The sequence below is a fragment of the Acipenser ruthenus genome, chromosome 21 (assembly GCF_902713425.1).
Source record: "Acipenser ruthenus chromosome 21, fAciRut3.2 maternal haplotype, whole genome shotgun sequence".
Classification (NCBI taxonomy): Eukaryota; Metazoa; Chordata; class Actinopteri; order Acipenseriformes; family Acipenseridae; genus Acipenser; species Acipenser ruthenus.
Window position 1 is genome coordinate 15,250,546 of NC_081209.1, and position 18,588 is coordinate 15,269,133.

At 44.2% G+C, this 18,588-nt stretch overlaps 1 protein-coding gene across 4 annotated transcripts in view; it reads right to left on the reverse strand.

Annotated features, from left to right (window-relative positions):
- Window positions 1-206: 206 nt before the first annotated feature.
- The window catches only part of LOC117427917 (AT-rich interactive domain-containing protein 3B-like), a 77,644-nt gene continuing 59,262 nt past the window's right edge, over window positions 207-18,588 (reverse strand). For 2 of the 4 annotated variants that reach the window (XM_058994859.1, XM_058994857.1), the window contains 5 exons: window positions 14,172-14,355; window positions 9,207-9,439; window positions 5,596-5,847; window positions 4,790-4,885; window positions 207-4,305 (listed from right to left, as the gene is read on the reverse strand). In XM_058994859.1, the coding sequence (XP_058850842.1) occupies window positions 4,169-4,305; window positions 4,790-4,885; window positions 5,596-5,847; window positions 9,207-9,439; window positions 14,172-14,355 (902 nt within the window). In that variant the 3' untranslated portion in view covers window positions 207-4,168. Of the gene's footprint in view, window positions 4,306-4,789; window positions 4,886-5,595; window positions 5,851-9,206; window positions 9,440-14,171; window positions 14,356-18,588 lie in introns of all 4 variants that reach the window. The other 2 variants (XM_058994858.1, XM_058994856.1) reach the window with 1 other exon arrangement.

The window sequence follows — 18,588 nt, forward strand, 5'->3', positions numbered from 1 at the left end:
AAAAGCAATTCATTAATGACATGCTACTTACATTTATACCAGTTGACCACTGACCTCTAGTGGTCAGTCACCCGCACCACAACTACAAAACAATGGTGTTGGGTGGGTGGTCACTAACAGTCATGTACACCAGTACCATGTGAGTTGTTAGCTTTTAAAAATATGAAAATGACAAACACACAGAAAATAAGCATACAAGATGCGGGTAGAAATAAAAGGTAAAACTTTATAATGAAATACATATTGTAACCCCTGAGTACCACAGCCTTGTATTTCCAATGCGAACAAAACTGAATGTGTAATATCACTTCTTCAGGAGAAAAAAGTGCTCCCCTTTTAAATACACTTTACAATTATATCACAAACCAGATTCACAAGCATTCACAACGTTATTCTCCAAGAACGTGGTTTAAGAGAAGAAAAAAAAAGAAAGAACAAGCACAAAACCCACAAACAAAAAAGGAGCATCACACCATTGTGTTTTATGGCTTTAGAGGTATATCTTTAAAAAACAAATCGAATCACTGGTGCACGCTTAATATATTATTCATGAATTAACAATGCTCTTCAATCTGTTTTCAAAAAGAGAGGGGGTGGGTGATAAAGTGGGTATGTACAATATATTAAAATATTTCAGTTTGACCTGGACAGATACAGCTAGTACACAATGGGTTTTATTTCCAGTCTTTTTAAAATGGTACATCTGATGAACAGATTCATAGCTGTCAATGCAATAGTACATCTGATGAACAGATTCATAGCTGTCAATGCAATAGTACATCTGATGATAGGTGACAAACCGATTTTTAGAGGTTTTAAAAATTATGGAGGAGAAAATAAAATCTAATTTAAAAATAAAACACCCACGCAATACCTACAAACCAGGCCTTTAGCTCCCTTTACACAAAGAAACCAAAATAGAAAAAAAAGGACATCAGTTATTTCTTTCTGTTGTGCTCAGTTTTGCACTCGACAAATTGTGCAACATCTTTTCTCTTTAAAAAGCACAACATCATGATACACTATCACATTTAAGCACACATAAGGTAAACGACGTTAAAAGAATGCAGCGATACAAACAGTAACTAGTCAGCCCGACTGAAGTGTCTTCGTTCTCCCTGAGCCTCTCCAAGTCATTTAATTGGCCTCCTTGCTTCCCTGAGACTGCAATGCCTGGGTGTATGGTGGTCGAGGTGCTGGGATCCTGTGGGCTGCTTTATACCATCCCTGCCTTCACAAAGGGAGTCCTGAATTTGTGAGTAAGTGTCCCTGCTGAGCCAGGGGTCTGAATCCTAACTCTTAGTGAATTAGTGTTGGGGGGAGAGGTCCTGTAACGTCCCCACTGTATTAGTGATAAAGGCGAGTCCATCAGTCGCATCTTTATTGGAGCTGTGCAAAACTAGAAACTGCTTCACATCAGATACCATCTACCCGCAGCAATACATCAGATCAGAGATCATCTACACACAGGAATAAAGATTTGATGGCGATGTGGTCCTCGGTTGTTTATTCCTGCTTTATGTTGCATCCAGTACCCACCTCAGTGAGCCATTTTCAGATGAACCCCCATTAGAGCTCAATGGAGACAGGTTTCTATCCTCACTGGAGCCGACGGACCCCAATTCAAACCAGTTTGATCTGTCTGCTGCAGATTTCCAATCAAACCGCTCCCAGCAGCAGATAGAAATGTAGCATAAATATCCTTAACTAAATAAATAATGGTCTGAACTGAAAAAGATATAACCAACCCCCTCCCCAATGTGACTTTCTGAATTAGCTCTATCCAGCGGCTTGAAGCCTTCCTAATTATGCATGGTTATATGTACTGGATATGGTAAAACAACCACCTTTCGTAGAGCTATATGAAGTGATAGTGGTATACGGCTATGGACAAAGGGTTTGCATCACTCTACAGAATGAGCTAATCATTTACTTCATAAAGTCAAATGAAACCTGCTGAATAATGTTACGTTGACATATTGAATTACATACCGCTTTGTAGTTTTCTATATACCTGGCAAAAATTTAAAAATGTGACATTTCGAAATCTAACATGAAATACTGTACTACTATTATGGCTTCCGGTAGACTTTTGCAATATCATTTTGTGTTTTCTTTGATTACATAATGTTAAATGAAATATCTAAATTATGTTTCTTTTTTAAATATTTTTTGGGGTTTTGTTTCAGTTGTCTCAATTCTAAAATTCTAGGTGATGTAAAACTTTTGGCCATAGCTGTAAAGTTTTCTAGCCATGATTTGATACTTGTTAAAGAGATGTTTTTATTAACAGCCTTGTGATTTAAGGTATATTTGTAAAGTGCTGCCTACATTATACTTTTATTGTTAATGTTTAACCTTTAACTCTCTGTGCTAACGATGGCGTCCATTTAGAAGAACCAGAGTACGTAGCTGGGACCGGTACCATGTGAGGTTCTGTCCTTCAGGGCTGGGGCCGGTACCTTGTGAAGTTCTGTCCTTCAGGGCTGGGACCGGTACCTTGTGAGGTTCTGTCCTCTAGGGCTGGGGCCGGTTCTTTGTGAGGTTCTGTCCTTCAGGGCTGGGACCGGTTCTTTGTGAGGTTCTGTCCTTCAGGGCTGGGGCCGGTACCATGTGAGGTTCTGTCCTTCAGGGCTGGGGCCGTTTCTTTGTGAGGTTCTGTCCTTCAGTGTTTTTGGTCATCACCTCAATTAAAGGCCTCCTGACCACATTCTCTTTCAAGACCCTTGAAGGCACTGAGCACCGCCGACCCCCTCAGCTGAGCTGCTGACCAACACTGTCAAAATGAAGCCACACAAGGTCCTGCTTTCTTGCGGACATTGAGGTATTTTGTTTACATGGAGATCCCATATCTTTGGTACTTAGCTGTGCAAGACCAAGTCATTTGCAAGCAGACTGGCAGAGTTGCATCTACAATACTGTCAACTGTGACACTGCATACAACACCCCCACATCTTAAAATGTTACACAATCCATCAAAGGAGCTTCCAGCAGTTCTGCTATTATGAAATCAACTGCCAATGTGAGGCCATACTGAAGTCTGAATGATTCTTAGCAAAGCCGGTTCCCAAGAGCTCCCACTTGAAGTGTGGGGCGGGTCATATTTTTTTTTTGTCGTCTTTGGTTTTCAATAAACATCAACAAGTACGTTACAAATTCAACAAGCATTCGAAATAACGTCAAACTGACAAGATGAGGTATATAGAAAGATAGGAAGAAAAACAGAATTTAGCCACAGTCAGAGAGATATACTTGAATAGCACTAAATAATATTTTTATAACCCAATATTTAAAAAAATGTAAAATGTACCAGCATATTCCTGAGACGACCCTTTCTGGTAAAGCAGAAAAAGGGAAACAGTTTAATTTGAACTGTAGCTGCACGCTGATTTTCAGTTTTAAAAAGCTCCCTGCTCCCCTAAAAAGCACCTTAACCATACTAATAAACCTGCTGGATCCACAAATATGGCAGTCTGGTTACTAGATTTACGAGGCTAGCTGACCACGCTGAGCATAAAGTGGTGCCTGTATGCTACGATACGAGACCGACAGCACGCTGCACTGTGAATCCGAAGACCAGGGTATCCTCACTCATGCAAGCCTGTATGATACGATACTCATGGCATGGGTGTTCTGGTTAAGGTGCATTTTGGGTTCTCTTCAAAATCAGAGGAGTTGCATTTGATGCAGCATTGGTTTTTGGACCTGAATTCAACTCCTATGCTTTTCAAAGAGTTGCGTCGGCTCTTGCAGGGCTGGCTGAGCGTTGGAAACGAGAGGCTGCTAATGAGGCTGGGTCTGGGATATGCAGGCCCTGCTCTCCTCCAGTTTAAAAAGCACTCGTAATACTGAGAACACATTCGGTAAACAGTCATTGTAAACTACAGCCCATTGAGGAATCACCATTGCAAAATGGTTGAGGTATGTGATATAGAAAAACAACAATACAAAATCTTCAAGTTCAATTTGCCCATCTTTTGGCTGTGCATCTATGAAGACAGACAGGTCAGACGAGTTGATGAGGTAATAGTTGTGAAAGTCTGTAAATCCCTGCCATGGTTAATATAATATATATTTCTATAGAGAACTGCCAACAAGTCCTTGTGTCCCCCCTCCCCTTCCTCTCTGAACCTTTCCACACTAACACTGCCCCTGCAAGGTGTGGCCTCTAGGGGGAGCCGCTGGTGGAGGGTTCTGCAGAGCTGGGTGCCTTGGAGGAGGTTGGACTGTGAGAGGAGGATAGGATCCCGAAACCGCCACTCGGACCTGGGGCTGCTGCTGCCGGCTTCTGAGCGAACAAGACACCTGGAGACAGAGAAAGGACCAGCAAGTGGAAAATCAGGGAATACTGAAAACAAAACTGCAATGACAACCATTTCTACCAAAAAAAATGTCAATGCCCTCAATGATGAAACAGTTCATTAATGCAATATACCACAATGCAATATGTTATGCATGTACACAATATAGATAATAAAGTCAAATTGCAATAATTAACTCCTAGTACTTTCAACTTTCATTTCACTTATTTTCATACTAAGTAAATACAACCTGACGTTTCAAATATTTTGTGTGTTTTTTTTTGCTTTAAATCCATATTAAGGTATTGGGGAACTCCGGTCAAGTCATCACTGCTCACTGCCCCCATGTTGTCTCTTTATTAAAAAGGGTCTAATGGATTTCAACAGGAACCAATTGAAAAGCAGCCAGAAGAGCTGGGCGAGGAGAGGGGTCCCCCTATAGCCCTCCGAGTCCTCACCTCAGCCCTGTCAGCTTCAGTAAGTCTTACCCGAGTAGACAGTGCCATTAACCTCCACTGACATGCTGATGCTGTGCGTGCCGCTCGCTGAAATGCTCAATGCCATGTCCTGCTTGCTGCTGTCTTCTGCAGGGAGAGATGGAACATGAGTGCAAGGATCGTTTCCTAACACCAGTGACTAGGTAATGTTCAGCTGTGTGGGTGTGTGTATGTGTAAGTAGTTTTAGTAAAAGTTATATACATTGTTTGACAAAAGTTACAACTAGAATTCGTTATTAATAACTTGCAAGACATTACGATGAGCGTTTTATAGTGATGGAAAGTACACACGCACTAAAACCTGACATTTTTTGCTTCAGGCACATAAATGTGTCATGTAATGAAGAGCCCACTGAATTTAGAAAAAGGGACATAACAAAGTTTGTATTGATTTGAATATGCCATGACCGTCTGCTACAGCCATTGCTACCATCTTATCCAGGCAATTTGGGCTGGGTTACACTCTATACTAACACCCTAAATCATTCTCCTGGAATTCACTAGATAAGCTCATTCAAACTGACCAGAGTTCCATAACCACAGCTGTGTTCATTTGTCCAATTTTATGTTTTTTTTGAGCATTCCAACGTTGAGTGTTTACACAGTTGGACAAATGAATCACAAAATATAAAAGTTCCCTGTTTATGTATACTGTTTCAGCCAATCAGAGTGCTGAATTAGATGAGGACTCATGTAAAACAAACATGTTAGAAACTTCAGGGGTTATAATACACATCCTAGAGAAGCCCCCTCCTCATATTGAGTCTAACTGCAGGGTTATTTATCCTGAGACTCACCGCGGCTGTTGATTCTGATGTTCATTGGCATCTGCGTTGCCATGGCGAGGAGGTTCTGCTGGAAGGCATGCTGGATGAGCCGCTGCTGCTCCTCTGCTACCCGTGCCATCTTCCTCTCCGGGGGCTCGCCCGTCTCAAGCTTCTCCCGCAGCTGTTCGAGCGTGGTGGCCCGGGCCAAGCCTGACATATGCTGGTTGCCCAGAGCCATGGCCATGGGGAGGCGGCTCGACAGCAGCATGGCTGACATCCCATCTTCTGGGGAGAGAGCGTGCGTTAAACCAGCTCAGCGCTCAGGCTTCAGGTCAGGCTACAGCTGGTCAAAGTGCAGCAGGTGAAACACACAACAATGATAAAACTTACTCCAGAGTAAATCTACTGTATTTAGGATAAATACACAGTGGCATTTCCTTCCCCTAAACACTGACGTACAGTACTGTACAAGGTTTGTATGCTTATTATTTTAGTTCACACTGTCTCTAAATATCATCCTGCATGTGACAATCTGGAAGACACTAGTGAAAAGTTCCTCCGTTTCAAATGTATTGTTGACTGTGGCAGAGCAGGGCTCTGCCCTTAGAAATACTGGCAGGGAAGGAGTTAAATTCTCCTCCCTGCCCAGGTTGATTGCTTCAAGTGGGAGCAATCCACCAATTAATTATTCAATTATTATTCAGCTACCTGGCATAAAAGGAGGCCTCAGCCTCCCAGTAGGAAGGGGGATTTCTGGAAGGAGAAGAAGCGTTTTTCTGTGTGTGCTGTTTTGTTAGTTTTTGAAACCAGTGAAGGCAATGCCCAGCCTGGAAGCTGTATTTTTGTTGTAAGTTTTGTTTTGTGTTGATTGTTTGTGTTTGAAACCTTTTTGTTTGGCCCTTGTGCCTATTTATTTGATTATTTTTGTTTATTAAAACGCTTTATTTTGAACTTTCAAACTGTCTCTGAGCCTCACCCTCTGCCAATCCTGCCACATTTGGTGCTCAGAAGTGGGATAACGCCATCTGGAGGCTCAGGGCAGTATTTTTTTTTGTTTGTTTTTTGAATTTTGTGAGTTTTTTTTGAGAAAAAAAAAAATGGGGAGAAGAAGGAAGACATGGGAGGAGCCAGAGCGTCCTGCGCCCGAGTGGGAGGAGCCCGAGTGGGAGGAGCCCGAGCGTCCTGCGCCCGAGTGGGAGGAGCCCGAGCGTCCTGCGCCCGAGTGGGAGGAGCCCGAGCGTCCTGCGCCCGAGTGGGAGGAGCCCGAGCGTCCTGCGCCCAAGAGGGGGGAGTCGGTGCGTCGAGAGTCAGAAGAGGTGGAGCTGCCGACCCGAGAGCCAGAAGGGGAGAAGGCTGAAGCCCCTCAGCAGGCTTTGCACATGCTGCTGAGAGAAGCTCAGGGGAGGCGCACCCGACTGCGACGGCAGGAGGTGCCGGCCCGACTTCAGAGGCCACTAGAATGGCCACAGCCACCACCGGCAACGCCGGAGTGTATGGAACCATTGCCACTGGAGGAGCTGGAACTGCCGTTGCCGGAGTGACCGTCGCCTCCTGTTCCAGAGGGTCTGCCTGTTGTTCCTGAGGGTCCATCGTCTCCGCCTGTTGTCCCAGAGGGTCCGCCTGCTGTTCGTGAGGGGTCGCCGTTCCCGCCTCCGCCAGCAGAGGGAGACGAGCCGCCGTTCCCGCCTCCGCCAGCAGAGGGAGACGGGCCGCCGTTCCCGTCTCCGCCACCAGCGGGAGACGGGCCGCCGTTCCCGCCTCCGCCACCAGCGGGAGACGGGCCGCCGTTCCCGCCTCCGCCACCAGCGGGAGACGGGCCGCCGTTCCCGCCTCCGCCACCAGAGGGAGACGGGCCGCCGTTCCCGCCTCCGCCACCAGCGGGAGACGGGCCGCCGTTCCCGCCTCCGCCACCAGCGGGAGACGGGCCGCCGTTCCCGCCTCCGCCACCAGCGGGAGACGGGCCGCCGTTCCCGCCTCCGCCACCAGAGGGAGTCGGGCCGCCGTTCCTGTTTCCACCACTAGAGGTGCCACCATCGCTGCTCCTGCTGGAGGGTCCAGGTTCCCTACCAGCGTTCATGGGCTTTGAAGGTCCGGGGCCCCCGCTATTGAAGGAAGCTTGGGGGATCCGGCATCAACCCCGCCCACCACCGCCCGCTGAAATAGCCCACCCAAGGGACATAAGGGGAGTTTGGCCGATTGCGACCTCCGTACTTTGTACGTGGAGGGAGGTGTGTGGCAGAGCAGGGCTCTGCCCTTAGAAATACTGGCAGGGAAGGAGTTAAATTCTCCTCCCTGCCCAGGTTGATTGCTTCGGGTGGGAGCAATCCACCAATTAATTATTCAATTATTATTCAGCCACCTGGCATAAAAGGAGGCCTCAGCCTCCCAGTAGGAGGGAGAGTTCTGGAAGGAGAAGAAGCGTTTTTCTGTGTGTGCTGTTTTGTTAGTTTTTGAAACCAGTGAAGGCAATGCCCAGCCTGGAAGCCGTATTTTTGCTGTAAGTTTTGTTTTGTGTTGATTGTTTGTGTTTGAAACCTTTTTGTTTGGCCCTTGTGCCTATTTATTTGATTATTTTTGTTTATTAAAAAGCTTTATTTTGAACTTTCAAACTGTCTCTGAGCCTCAACCTCTGTCATCCCTGCCACATTGACATTAAATAGTGGAGTGATATCACTATGTAACACAATTTTTGTTCCTGGGTAGTAATGGACTTTGAGGGACATCCTACAGCCCATTGTGCCGTAGTTCTTCACCAGAGTCTCAACCAGCTCCACATAGTTTTCGGCCTTGTGATTGCCCAGGAAGCCCCGAACCACTGCGACAAAGCTGTTCCAAGCCGCTTTCTCCTTGCCAGTGAGCTTCTTGGGGAATTCATTGCACTCCAGGATCTTCTTTATCTGTGGTCCGACGAAGACACCGGCTTTGACCTTTGCCTCAGACAGCTTAGGGAAGAAGTCTTGAAGGTACTTGAAGGCTGCCGACTCCTTATCTAGAGCTCTGACAAATTGTTTCATAAGGCCCAATTTGATGTGCAGTGGTGGCATCAGCACCTTCCGGGGGTCCACCAGTGGCTCCCACTTGACGTTGTTCCTCCCCACAGAGAACTCGGTCCGCTGTGGCCAGTCCCGCCTCACACATCTTAGCAGATGCTTCCACTGAGTACTTTTTCGGTCTTGTCTTGATAAATTGGCCGCAGACATAGCAAAATGCGTCTGCCGGATGCTTGAAGCCTCTTGATGCCATCTCAGAAAAATGCAGATATGTATCCACTTAGGCAGCTGGAACTAAACTGAACTGGTGGGCTTAAGGCCCCTGTATTTATACTACTATTTATATTACTGGAAAGTTACACCAAGTTTACTCAGCACTGAATCTATCTGGAATGTTCTGGAAAATAGGTAAATTTCAAAATATCACTGTCCTGGTCACAAAAGCAAAGTTTGTGGGGAATAATAGCCATTTTCTATACTTTTGAGGCATAAGCAATTAGGAAATAACACTTACTACCCAGGAACCAAAAAAAAAAAATAATAATTGTTACACGGTGTATTCAGCAGCTCCAGTTCAATCAGGCCCTGTGTTCAGCAGCTCTGACAGGACAGCACTGCGCTGAGCGTCTGAAGCGACCCTCGGGACAGTACCTTTCTTCATGGGCTGGCCGGGGGAGAGGTGCAGCCCGTTGTTTGGGAGGTGCATTTTGGGAGGAGACAGGATGTGCGGGGCCCCGGAGGGGGTTGGGGAGTAGCCGAAGAGAGTGGAGGTGTAGCTTGGCCGCCGGCCTTCCCGTCTGTTGCTGTCGATGGCAGCCTGGAGTTCCACCGGAGAGCTGAGGCCTTTCTTCTCACACTCGTAGGGGTAGAGGTACTTCATATACCTGCAGAGGAGGGAGAGTCACACCCAGCACTGAGCTCAGCATATACTGCAGAGGAGGGAAAGTCACACACACACACACACACACACACACACACACACACACATACACAACACTGAGCTCAGCACTTCATATACCTGCAGAGGAGGGAGAGTCACACACACACACACACACAACACTGAGCTCAGCACTTCATATACTGCAGAGGCAGGAGAGTCAGACACACACACACAAACACTGAAGAGGAGGGAGAGTCAGACACAACACTACCCTGGGAAAGAGAGTGATCTTAACTGCATCTATCCTGATTCTCATAATTGCTTTCGAATGACCTAAAGTCATTCTATGGACCCCTCCACTATACCCAGTCATCAGGGGATAATACAGCTCTGTGTATCGCTCAGGTATGGACCCCTCCACTATACCCAGTCACCGGGGGGATAATACAGCTCTGTGTATCCCTCAGGTATGGACACCTCCACTATACCCAGTCACCAGGGGATAATACAGCTCTGTGTATCCCTCAGGTATGGACACCTCCACTATACCCAGTCACCAGGGGACAATACAGCTCTGAGTATCCCTCAGGTATGGACACCTCCACTATACCCAGTCACCAGGGGACAATACAGCTCTGAGTATCCCTCAGGTATGGACACCTCCACTATACCCAGTCACCAGGTGATAATACAGCTCTGAGTATCCCTCAGGTATGGACACCTCCACTATACCCAGTCACCAGGGGATAATACAGCTCTGTGTATCCCTCAGGTATGGACACCTCCACTATACCCAGTCACCAGGGGATAATACAGCTCTGTGTATCGCTCAGGTATGGACCCCTCCACTATACCCAGTCACCAGGGGATAATACAGCTCTGAGTATCGCTCTGGGATCTTTGTGGTTGTAGTCATCATAATAATTCCACAGATATGACCCTTTTTGCACTTCCACCAGTTACATAGGTCTCCAATGTGCAGTTTTGAAGGGAACAAATGTTATTGCAAACATGTATTTTCACTTTAAAACATGGTCCTTGGTACTACACTTCTCAGGCAATAGGGGACGCTAGTAGAAAAGGAGAAGCCATACTAATGGGGGATTTCAACTTCCCCCATATAAAATGGGAAAACCCGGTGGGGAGCACGACGGACAAAATTGAAATGGTGGAAATGACAAATGACTGCCTCCTAACGCAATTTGTCAAGGCACCGACTAGAGGGGAGGCATGCCTTGATTTAGTCTTTTCAAATAACAAAGACAGAATAACTAAAACAGAGGTCAGAGAGCCATTGGCAAACTCAGACCACAACATGGTCTCATTTGAAATGATTTTTAAACCCAAAAAGTAATGACTAAAGCTAAGGTTTACAATTTTAGAAAAGCAAACTATGAAGGTATGAAACAGAGACTAACAGAAGTAGATTTGAGTAAAATAGAGAAAACATCCACAGAAAAAGGATAGCTGTTTTTTAAAAATGTAGTACTAGAGGCGCAAAACAATTACATCCCAAAAAGCCAAAATCTAAATCTAAAACAAAATGGACAAAATGATTTAATAGATCAATTAAAAAAATATTCAGCAAAAAAAGGCACTTTACAGAGCATTTAAAAAGGGACCAAAACCAAAGTACACAGAAAGAGTACTTGGAACTGCAAACACAAGTCAAAAAGGAAGTTAGAAAGGCCAAGAGAGAGATAGAAATCAATATTGCTGAGGGTGCTAAAACCAATTCCAAAATGTTTTTCCAATATTATAACAGCAAGAGAACATTCAAAGAGGAGGTTAAATGTCTAAGAGACACAAATGGCAAAATCATAGATGAAGAAAAAAAAATAGCAAATATATTAAATGATTACTTTTCACAGGTTTTTACAAAGGAGGACACAGACAACATGCCCGACATGTCGACCTGTTCCTATCCAGTTTTAAATAACTTTAGCATAACAGAGGCAGAAGTGTTAAAGGGACTTGGAGCTCTTAAAATAAACAAATCCCCTGGGCCAGATGAGATCCTCCCAATAGTACTCAAAAGAAATGAAAGAAGTTATTTACCAAGATCATGCAACAGTCTCTTGACACAGGGGTTGTACCGACAGACTGGAAAATAGCAAACGTAATACCAATCCACTAAAAGGGTGACAAAACCGAACCAGGTAACTACAGAACAATAAGTCTGACTTCTATTATATGTAAACTTATGGAAACTATAAAAAGATACAAAAAGGAAAATTACCTATATGTTAACAATATCCTGGGAGACAGTCAGCATGGTTTTAGGAAAGGGAGATAGTGTCTAACTAACCTACTTTTTTGAGGATGAAATATCGACAATGGATAATTGCAAAGCATACGACATGGTTTATTTAGATTTCCAGAAAGCTTTTGACAAAGTTCCGCATAAAAGATTAATTCTCAAACTGAACGCAGTAGGGATTCAAGGAAATGCATGCACATGGATTAGGGAGTGGTTAACATGTAGAAAACAGAAAGTACTGATTAGAGGAGAAACCTCAAAATGGAACGAGGTAACCAGTGGTGTACCACAGGGATCAGTATTAGATCCTCTGCTATTCCTAATCTACATTAATGATTTAGATTCTGGTATAGTAAGCAAACTTGTTAAAATTGCAGACGACACAAAAATAGGAGGAGTGGCAAACACTGTTGAGCAGCAAAGGTCATTCAAAATGATCTAGACAGCATTCAGAACTGGGCAGACACATGGCAAATGACATTTAATAGAGAAAAGTGTAAGGTACTGCACGCAGGCAATAAATATGTGCATTATAAATATCATATGGGAGATACTGAAATTGAAGAAGGAATCTATGAAAAAGACCTAAGAGTTTATGTTGACTCAGAAATGTCTTCATCTAGACAATGTGGGGAAGCTGCTCTAGAAAGAGTGCAAAGGCATGTTGTATGCAGACAGGCTAAAATAATTGAATCTATTCAGTCTTGAACAAAGAACACTACACGGTGATCTGATTCAAGCATTCAAAATTCTAAAAGGTACAGACAATGTCAACCCAGGGGACTTTTTTGACCTGAAAAAATAAACAAGGACCAGGGGTCACAAAAGGAGATTAGATAAAGGGGCATTCAGAACAGAAAATAGGAGGCACTTTTTTACACAGAAGTGTGAGGGTATGGAACCAACTCCCCAGTAATGTTGTTGAAGCTGACACCCTGGGATCCTTCAAGAAGCTGCTTGATGATATTCTGGGATCAATAAGCTACTAACAACCAAACGAGCAAGATGGGCTGAATGGCCTCCACTCATTTGCAAACGTTCTTATGTTCTTATGTTCTAAGCCTTGAAGACAATGTCCCCTTCCAGTTACCAAGGAGGTGCAGCACTACCTGAAATCAGGGCTTGCAAACAGATTTCTTTAACCAAGTAATGTTCCAGATATCACGTTTCAAAAGAGGACTACATGTTTACTATAAAATGTGTTTATTTCAGGACTACTCTTTGAGAGCTCTGTGATGAATGGAAGAGCCCAGGACTTATGGAATGATTCTGGGAGCTCCACAGCCTCTTGGAATCTTGCTTCTGCAGTGAAATCCCTTCCCGAGATGGAGAACTAGCTCTGTTTTTATAGCACCGCAAGCTGCTCCTTCGGATGCTGGTAGATAAAGACATTGCACTAAAGCAGCATTGTAAACCAGGCAGCTATCATTTGCATTTAAATGGAGTGTCTGTCTGGCATCTCATTGTAAAGGTGGTTTTGGGGAACAAGCAGAAGCGAGCCTCACAATGGGTTACACTGGGGTCAGATGTGAAAATACAATACTATTGCCTTCACAACAGGAAGAGAACTACTGTGGTCAATTGGGTTAAAAAGCAGGATTACCACCCACCTAATAACACTGAAAGGATAGGCAGTCTGGAATTCCAATAAGGAAAACACTCAATCAATATGGAAAACCTCCACCCATTCAATATGTATCGATGTGAATTCAGAACTCATGAACGTTGCTCAAGGCCAATGGTTCTGCCTGCAGGAAGTAATTTTATTCATTTGTTTACAGTTTTGTTTGGTTTCCCAGGAGACAAAACAGATCTTAAATTGGTTATTTAGTTCAGAGAGGGCCAGAAAGCAAGGAGGAAGCTTGTGTGTCTACTACCTTAATAGAAACAAACTGGCTAGCCTACCAGGTCTGGTTTCTGTTGTGGAAGATTAGTGGTAAAAATTCCCTCAGGAATCACATTTTAGAGTCATATTAAACAAGACTGTGGGACACTAGCTATAATAAATATATTTTAAACAAACATACTACAAAAGAAGTCTATAAATGACTACTATGTATTAAGTAAAATGATTTCATGGTTAATTTCTGTTAACTTATCACAATTGAATATGATGTAGTTTTGGGTCAGTGTGTCTGAGCTATAAAAACCCCTGTAATTTCAAGAATGACCCAATAATACAAGGTAGCTGCTACAGAAAGAGGAGTATAAATATGTTCATTTTGTTATATGAGATCTCATGCAGTTCGAGTACTGTCTGCTCTAACTGCCAAATGATTTCTGTTATAATAAGAGACACACCAGGTAATAACTCCTTATAAATGGCAAAAAGGAAGATTGTACTCATGAACTACTTTATAACCTTTACAACCGTGTTCTATGCTCCGTTCCACATCCATACAATGAACAACAAGGTGAACTCTAACAGTGATTTGTCATGCGTGACTCTGATCATGGGAATAATGGCTTGTCGTACTGTGTCCGGAGAGTGAAGGCAGCGCTGGTTATTGAAGTGGGCAGGTTGAGTCCCTTGGTGATCTCCCTCCAGATCTTCTTGTTGATCACTTCCACCAGTCCTCCCTTCTCCGTCACCAGCTTGTAGAGCGTGTACAAGTCCAGGACCTGCTTCGCCATGATGGGAATTCTGTTCACCGGAGTGCCTGCAGAGCGAGCAGAGCAGAGCAGAGCAGGGGGTGAGCACAAGCATGAGGGCATTCATCCACACCAAGAGCGAGCACAACACAGCAAAGCAGAGCACAAGCATGAGGGCATTCATCCACAACAAGAGCAAGCACAGCACAGCACAGCAGAGCACAAGCATGAGGGCATTCATCCACAACAAGAGCGAGCACAGCACAGCAAAGCAGAGCACAAGCATGAGGACATTCATCCACAACAAGAGCAAGCACAGCACAGCACAGCAGAGCACAAGCATGAGGGCATTCATCCACAACAAGAGCGAGCACAGCACAGCAAAGCAGAGCACAAGCATGAGGGCATTCATCCACAACAAGAGCAAGCACAGCACAGCAGAGCACAGCACAAGCACGAGGGCATTCATCCACAAGAGCAAGCACAGCACAGCACAGCACAGCAAAGCACAAGCATGAGGGCATTCATCCACAACAAGAGCGAGCACAGCACAGCACAGCACAGCACAAGCATGAGGGCATTCATCCACACCAACAAGAGACCGAGTTGAGAGCAAACTGAATTACTTCATTTTAAATTTAGCATCCTATCGATAAGTTTTATTGACGCCTTAAATCAGAACAGGTTTTGATTTAGTTTTAAGAGGTGCTTCTAATATCTCCTTTTAGGAAAATGTGTGTCACCTATATTATAGTTTTTCTGACAGAATATGACACAGATAAAAATCTAAATGCCAGGCCCCTTTATTGAAGACAAGTGCTTTCTAATGGAGTATTGGATATCAATTGTACATTAAATAATCAGTTCAACAGAACCCAGTTTAGAGGTCAGTCCACTTTTATTGACCTGTGTATTAAGCAGGATGGTGGTGGAAGAATTAGTCAATGTCCCAATTGATTGCCAGCTTGATGTGCAATCACTTCTGATAAAGATAAGAGAAGCGGCATCGTGGATTGCTCATTCATTTCAGTCCAGTACTGGGGATAAAGGCAGAATGAAGATTGTATCAAACCTTTACTGTATGGATAAGGGGTTAGAGTCCATTTCTTTAGCATATAGGCTTCTAAAATCACCAGAAAATGAAATGTGAATGAATTTTGAAAATAGCATACAAGACTACTAGCCCCACACTGTTCACACACGTCCGATTTTGACAAACATATTGGAGCCCCCTGAATCCAGCACCAGCCGTGTCTCTCAACAGGACAGCTCTGGCTCTACCACAGTGCTGCTATCTGGACAGCTCTGGCTTTACCACAGTGCTGCTATCTCGACAGCTCTGGCTCTACCACAGTGCTGCTATCTGGACAGCTCTGGCTTTACCACAGTGCTGCTATCTCGACAGCTCTGGCTTTACCACAGTGCTGCTATCTCGACAGCTCTGGCTCTACCACAGTGCTGCTATCTGGACAGCTCTGGCTTTACCACAGTGCTGCTATCTCGACAGCTCTGGCTTTACCACAGTGCTGCTATCTGGACAGCTCTGGCTTTACCACAGTGCTGCTATCTGGACAGCTCTGGCTTTACCACAGTGCTGCTATCTGGGCCTAGCGAGCCACTGCTAATTTGCAACTGAAATGACACGCTGGTGCTGACTGGATGCCATAAGGAGATGGTCAGCACAGACTGGCAATGAAACACAAGGTGCCACTGCCTATTCATCTAAATAATAGGACCACTGCGACCGTAATGGATAATAGAGCTAGAGACTGTAGCTAATTGGTTACTGAAAACTGAAAGCAGCCAATAGACACTGGCTTCTGATATATGAAAACTGGCTGATTGGCTGCCTTCTCTGACCACTTTCACAATCTGTCACCTGTCAGGGCAGATTACTGTGATCTGGCACATCATGATTAATGACTGCCGAGGTCAGAGGCCACTATTCCATGGGGAGGGGCCTCAGGCCTAGCGGACAAACCACCTTGTGATCCTTTTTAATTTTTATTTACAGAGCTCTCCCAGCTAACTGCATTTCCTACAGAGATCCAGACTGCAAGAGCTGGCCCTCTCACACTGTGACACAGGCAGTGAAGCTCACTGGAGGTCTGGGTCTACAAGCTTCACGGCTGAATCTTCAATACACAAAGCAAGGCACATTTTAACCTCTTAAACAGCAGTAACAAATAAAACCATAAAAAAAGGAAAAACAAGCAACGTCATTCCTCCCCTATTCGGCATGCTGTAACTCAGCCTCCGTCTCTGTAAAAATAAGGTCATTACATCTGACCTCTGACCTATTTTTAGAGTAAAACAGCTGCCCACATTAAAGGCCTTTAATAATGGATGGCAGTCCTTGAGGCCACAGCAGTAAATTAAATATCGCTGATTCTACATCACTGGGATTCTTTAAATAATTGAGAACGACAGCACTCCTCCCAGGCACGGGCACAGCACATTAAAGGATACAGGAAATGAATAACTTTGCATTGAATTTGGATCTGCAGAGTCAGGGGATGCTGTTCCAAACAGATGCTTTTCTTGGGGGTGGGGGTGGGGGTATAAAAATAATGCCCAATGAAAACACACCCTGAGGTTTAGCCTTTAAATCAAAATACTGATTAAAATCTGTTTACTGTAGTGAGCAAGAGGTTCTTAAAATGCAACAGCTTAACCAAAACAGACTCGCACCTTTTTATACAAGTCTTTATCTGTTTGGACAGTCGCCAAGAGCACCCAAAAACTTTAATTCCATGATTAATTTGTATAAATAGCAACCAGCTTGCAGGCAACCGTAACACCCCATCCTACTAAAACAATACAGGTCTTCCAGGAACATCCAAGCGTGTTCAATTAGACAACAAGAGCAGCCTGCAAACCACAACGCTGCCCCTTTGAATGGAACCCAAGCTTCTGTCATTAGTAGGGTTTAAGTAGCCCTTGACGAATGCTTCTCTCTCTAATCCAAACAGCCTACATTTTACAGCAGCGCTGTTGCAGATTGGGAGCCAGAGGGTTTATTGGAAGCAGATGTCATGAGAATTCAAATAAACACCCCGTAGAAATCCCGTCCTATCCAAACTGGAGATCGGGTACTGCTCTTGGCTATCCACTTTCATGTGCACCAGGCCTGACACTGAATACATTTCAATAACGTGGACAGAAGCTTATTTACGAGAAGATTGTGTCAAGCACGTTCCTCAAAATACAGGACATTTTTAAATATTCTGTATTTACATGCTCTATTAAAACGCCTGATGGGAGTAAAATTGAATTGCTGCTCAAGACTTCATGGAAGGAAAGAGGTGCGTACGAGCAAGGATATGAAAATAATCTATTAAAATTGATCTGTTACAACAAAAACTACAACTCCTGAATGGATTGTTGTTGCACACTGCTGAGATGGTTAAGCATTTCAATAAAGCTGGTCCACAGAGACACCACACTGGGCTTGCAATTCCTCTCAGTGTCCATTATCGGGCTACATATGATGCACAGCCATCAATTGTCTTGATATTGGAAGCTTCATTAAGTTGAGTTATCAAGAACCGTGGTAATTTCACAACAGAGAACAGCAACAGAAGGAAAAAAACTGTAACAACTGACATGTGCTTACAGCAGCACAGGATTTCTAAAAATTGTCAATAGTCTTTTTAAAACTGTTATTTGCAGATAAATGGGATAAGGTTAGCAAAGCCCCATTCTTGCACTTGTGCTTCTTCACACATCTGGATGAGAAATGCTGGTATACATTACTTTGCATTGCCTGGCCCCCAGCATATGTATACAATAGGGTTACAATGAAGAAGTCATTGTTATGAATATCCTTTGTTTTGTTTTTTTTTATATAGGAGATATCTTCCACAGCGAGCACTGAGAAAGTGTTCTGTACAATGTACTGGTGAGAGTCTAGATGGACACTGGATTACTTATGCTATATTACACTGGCTTACTGCAATAATGGCTCTACTACAACAAAAATAAGTACTCTGCAGTGCTTTCCTCAAAGAATTGGTACTGCACTTGTGCTGTGTAATCCTGGCTTCTCTCAAAGGGGAGCTGGCTTCTCTCAAAGGGGAGCTGGCTTCTCTCAAAGGGGAGCTGGCTTCTCTCAGGTGACAGTTTTTGTTATTAAGCGAGCTCCCCTTTGAGAGAAGCCAGCTCCCCTTTGAGAGAAGCCAGCTCCCCTTTGAGAGAAGCCAGCTCCCCTTTGAGAGAAGCCAGCTCCCCTTTGAGAGAAGCCAGGATTACACAGCACAAGTGCAGTACCAATTCTTTGAGGAAAGCACTGCAGAGTACTT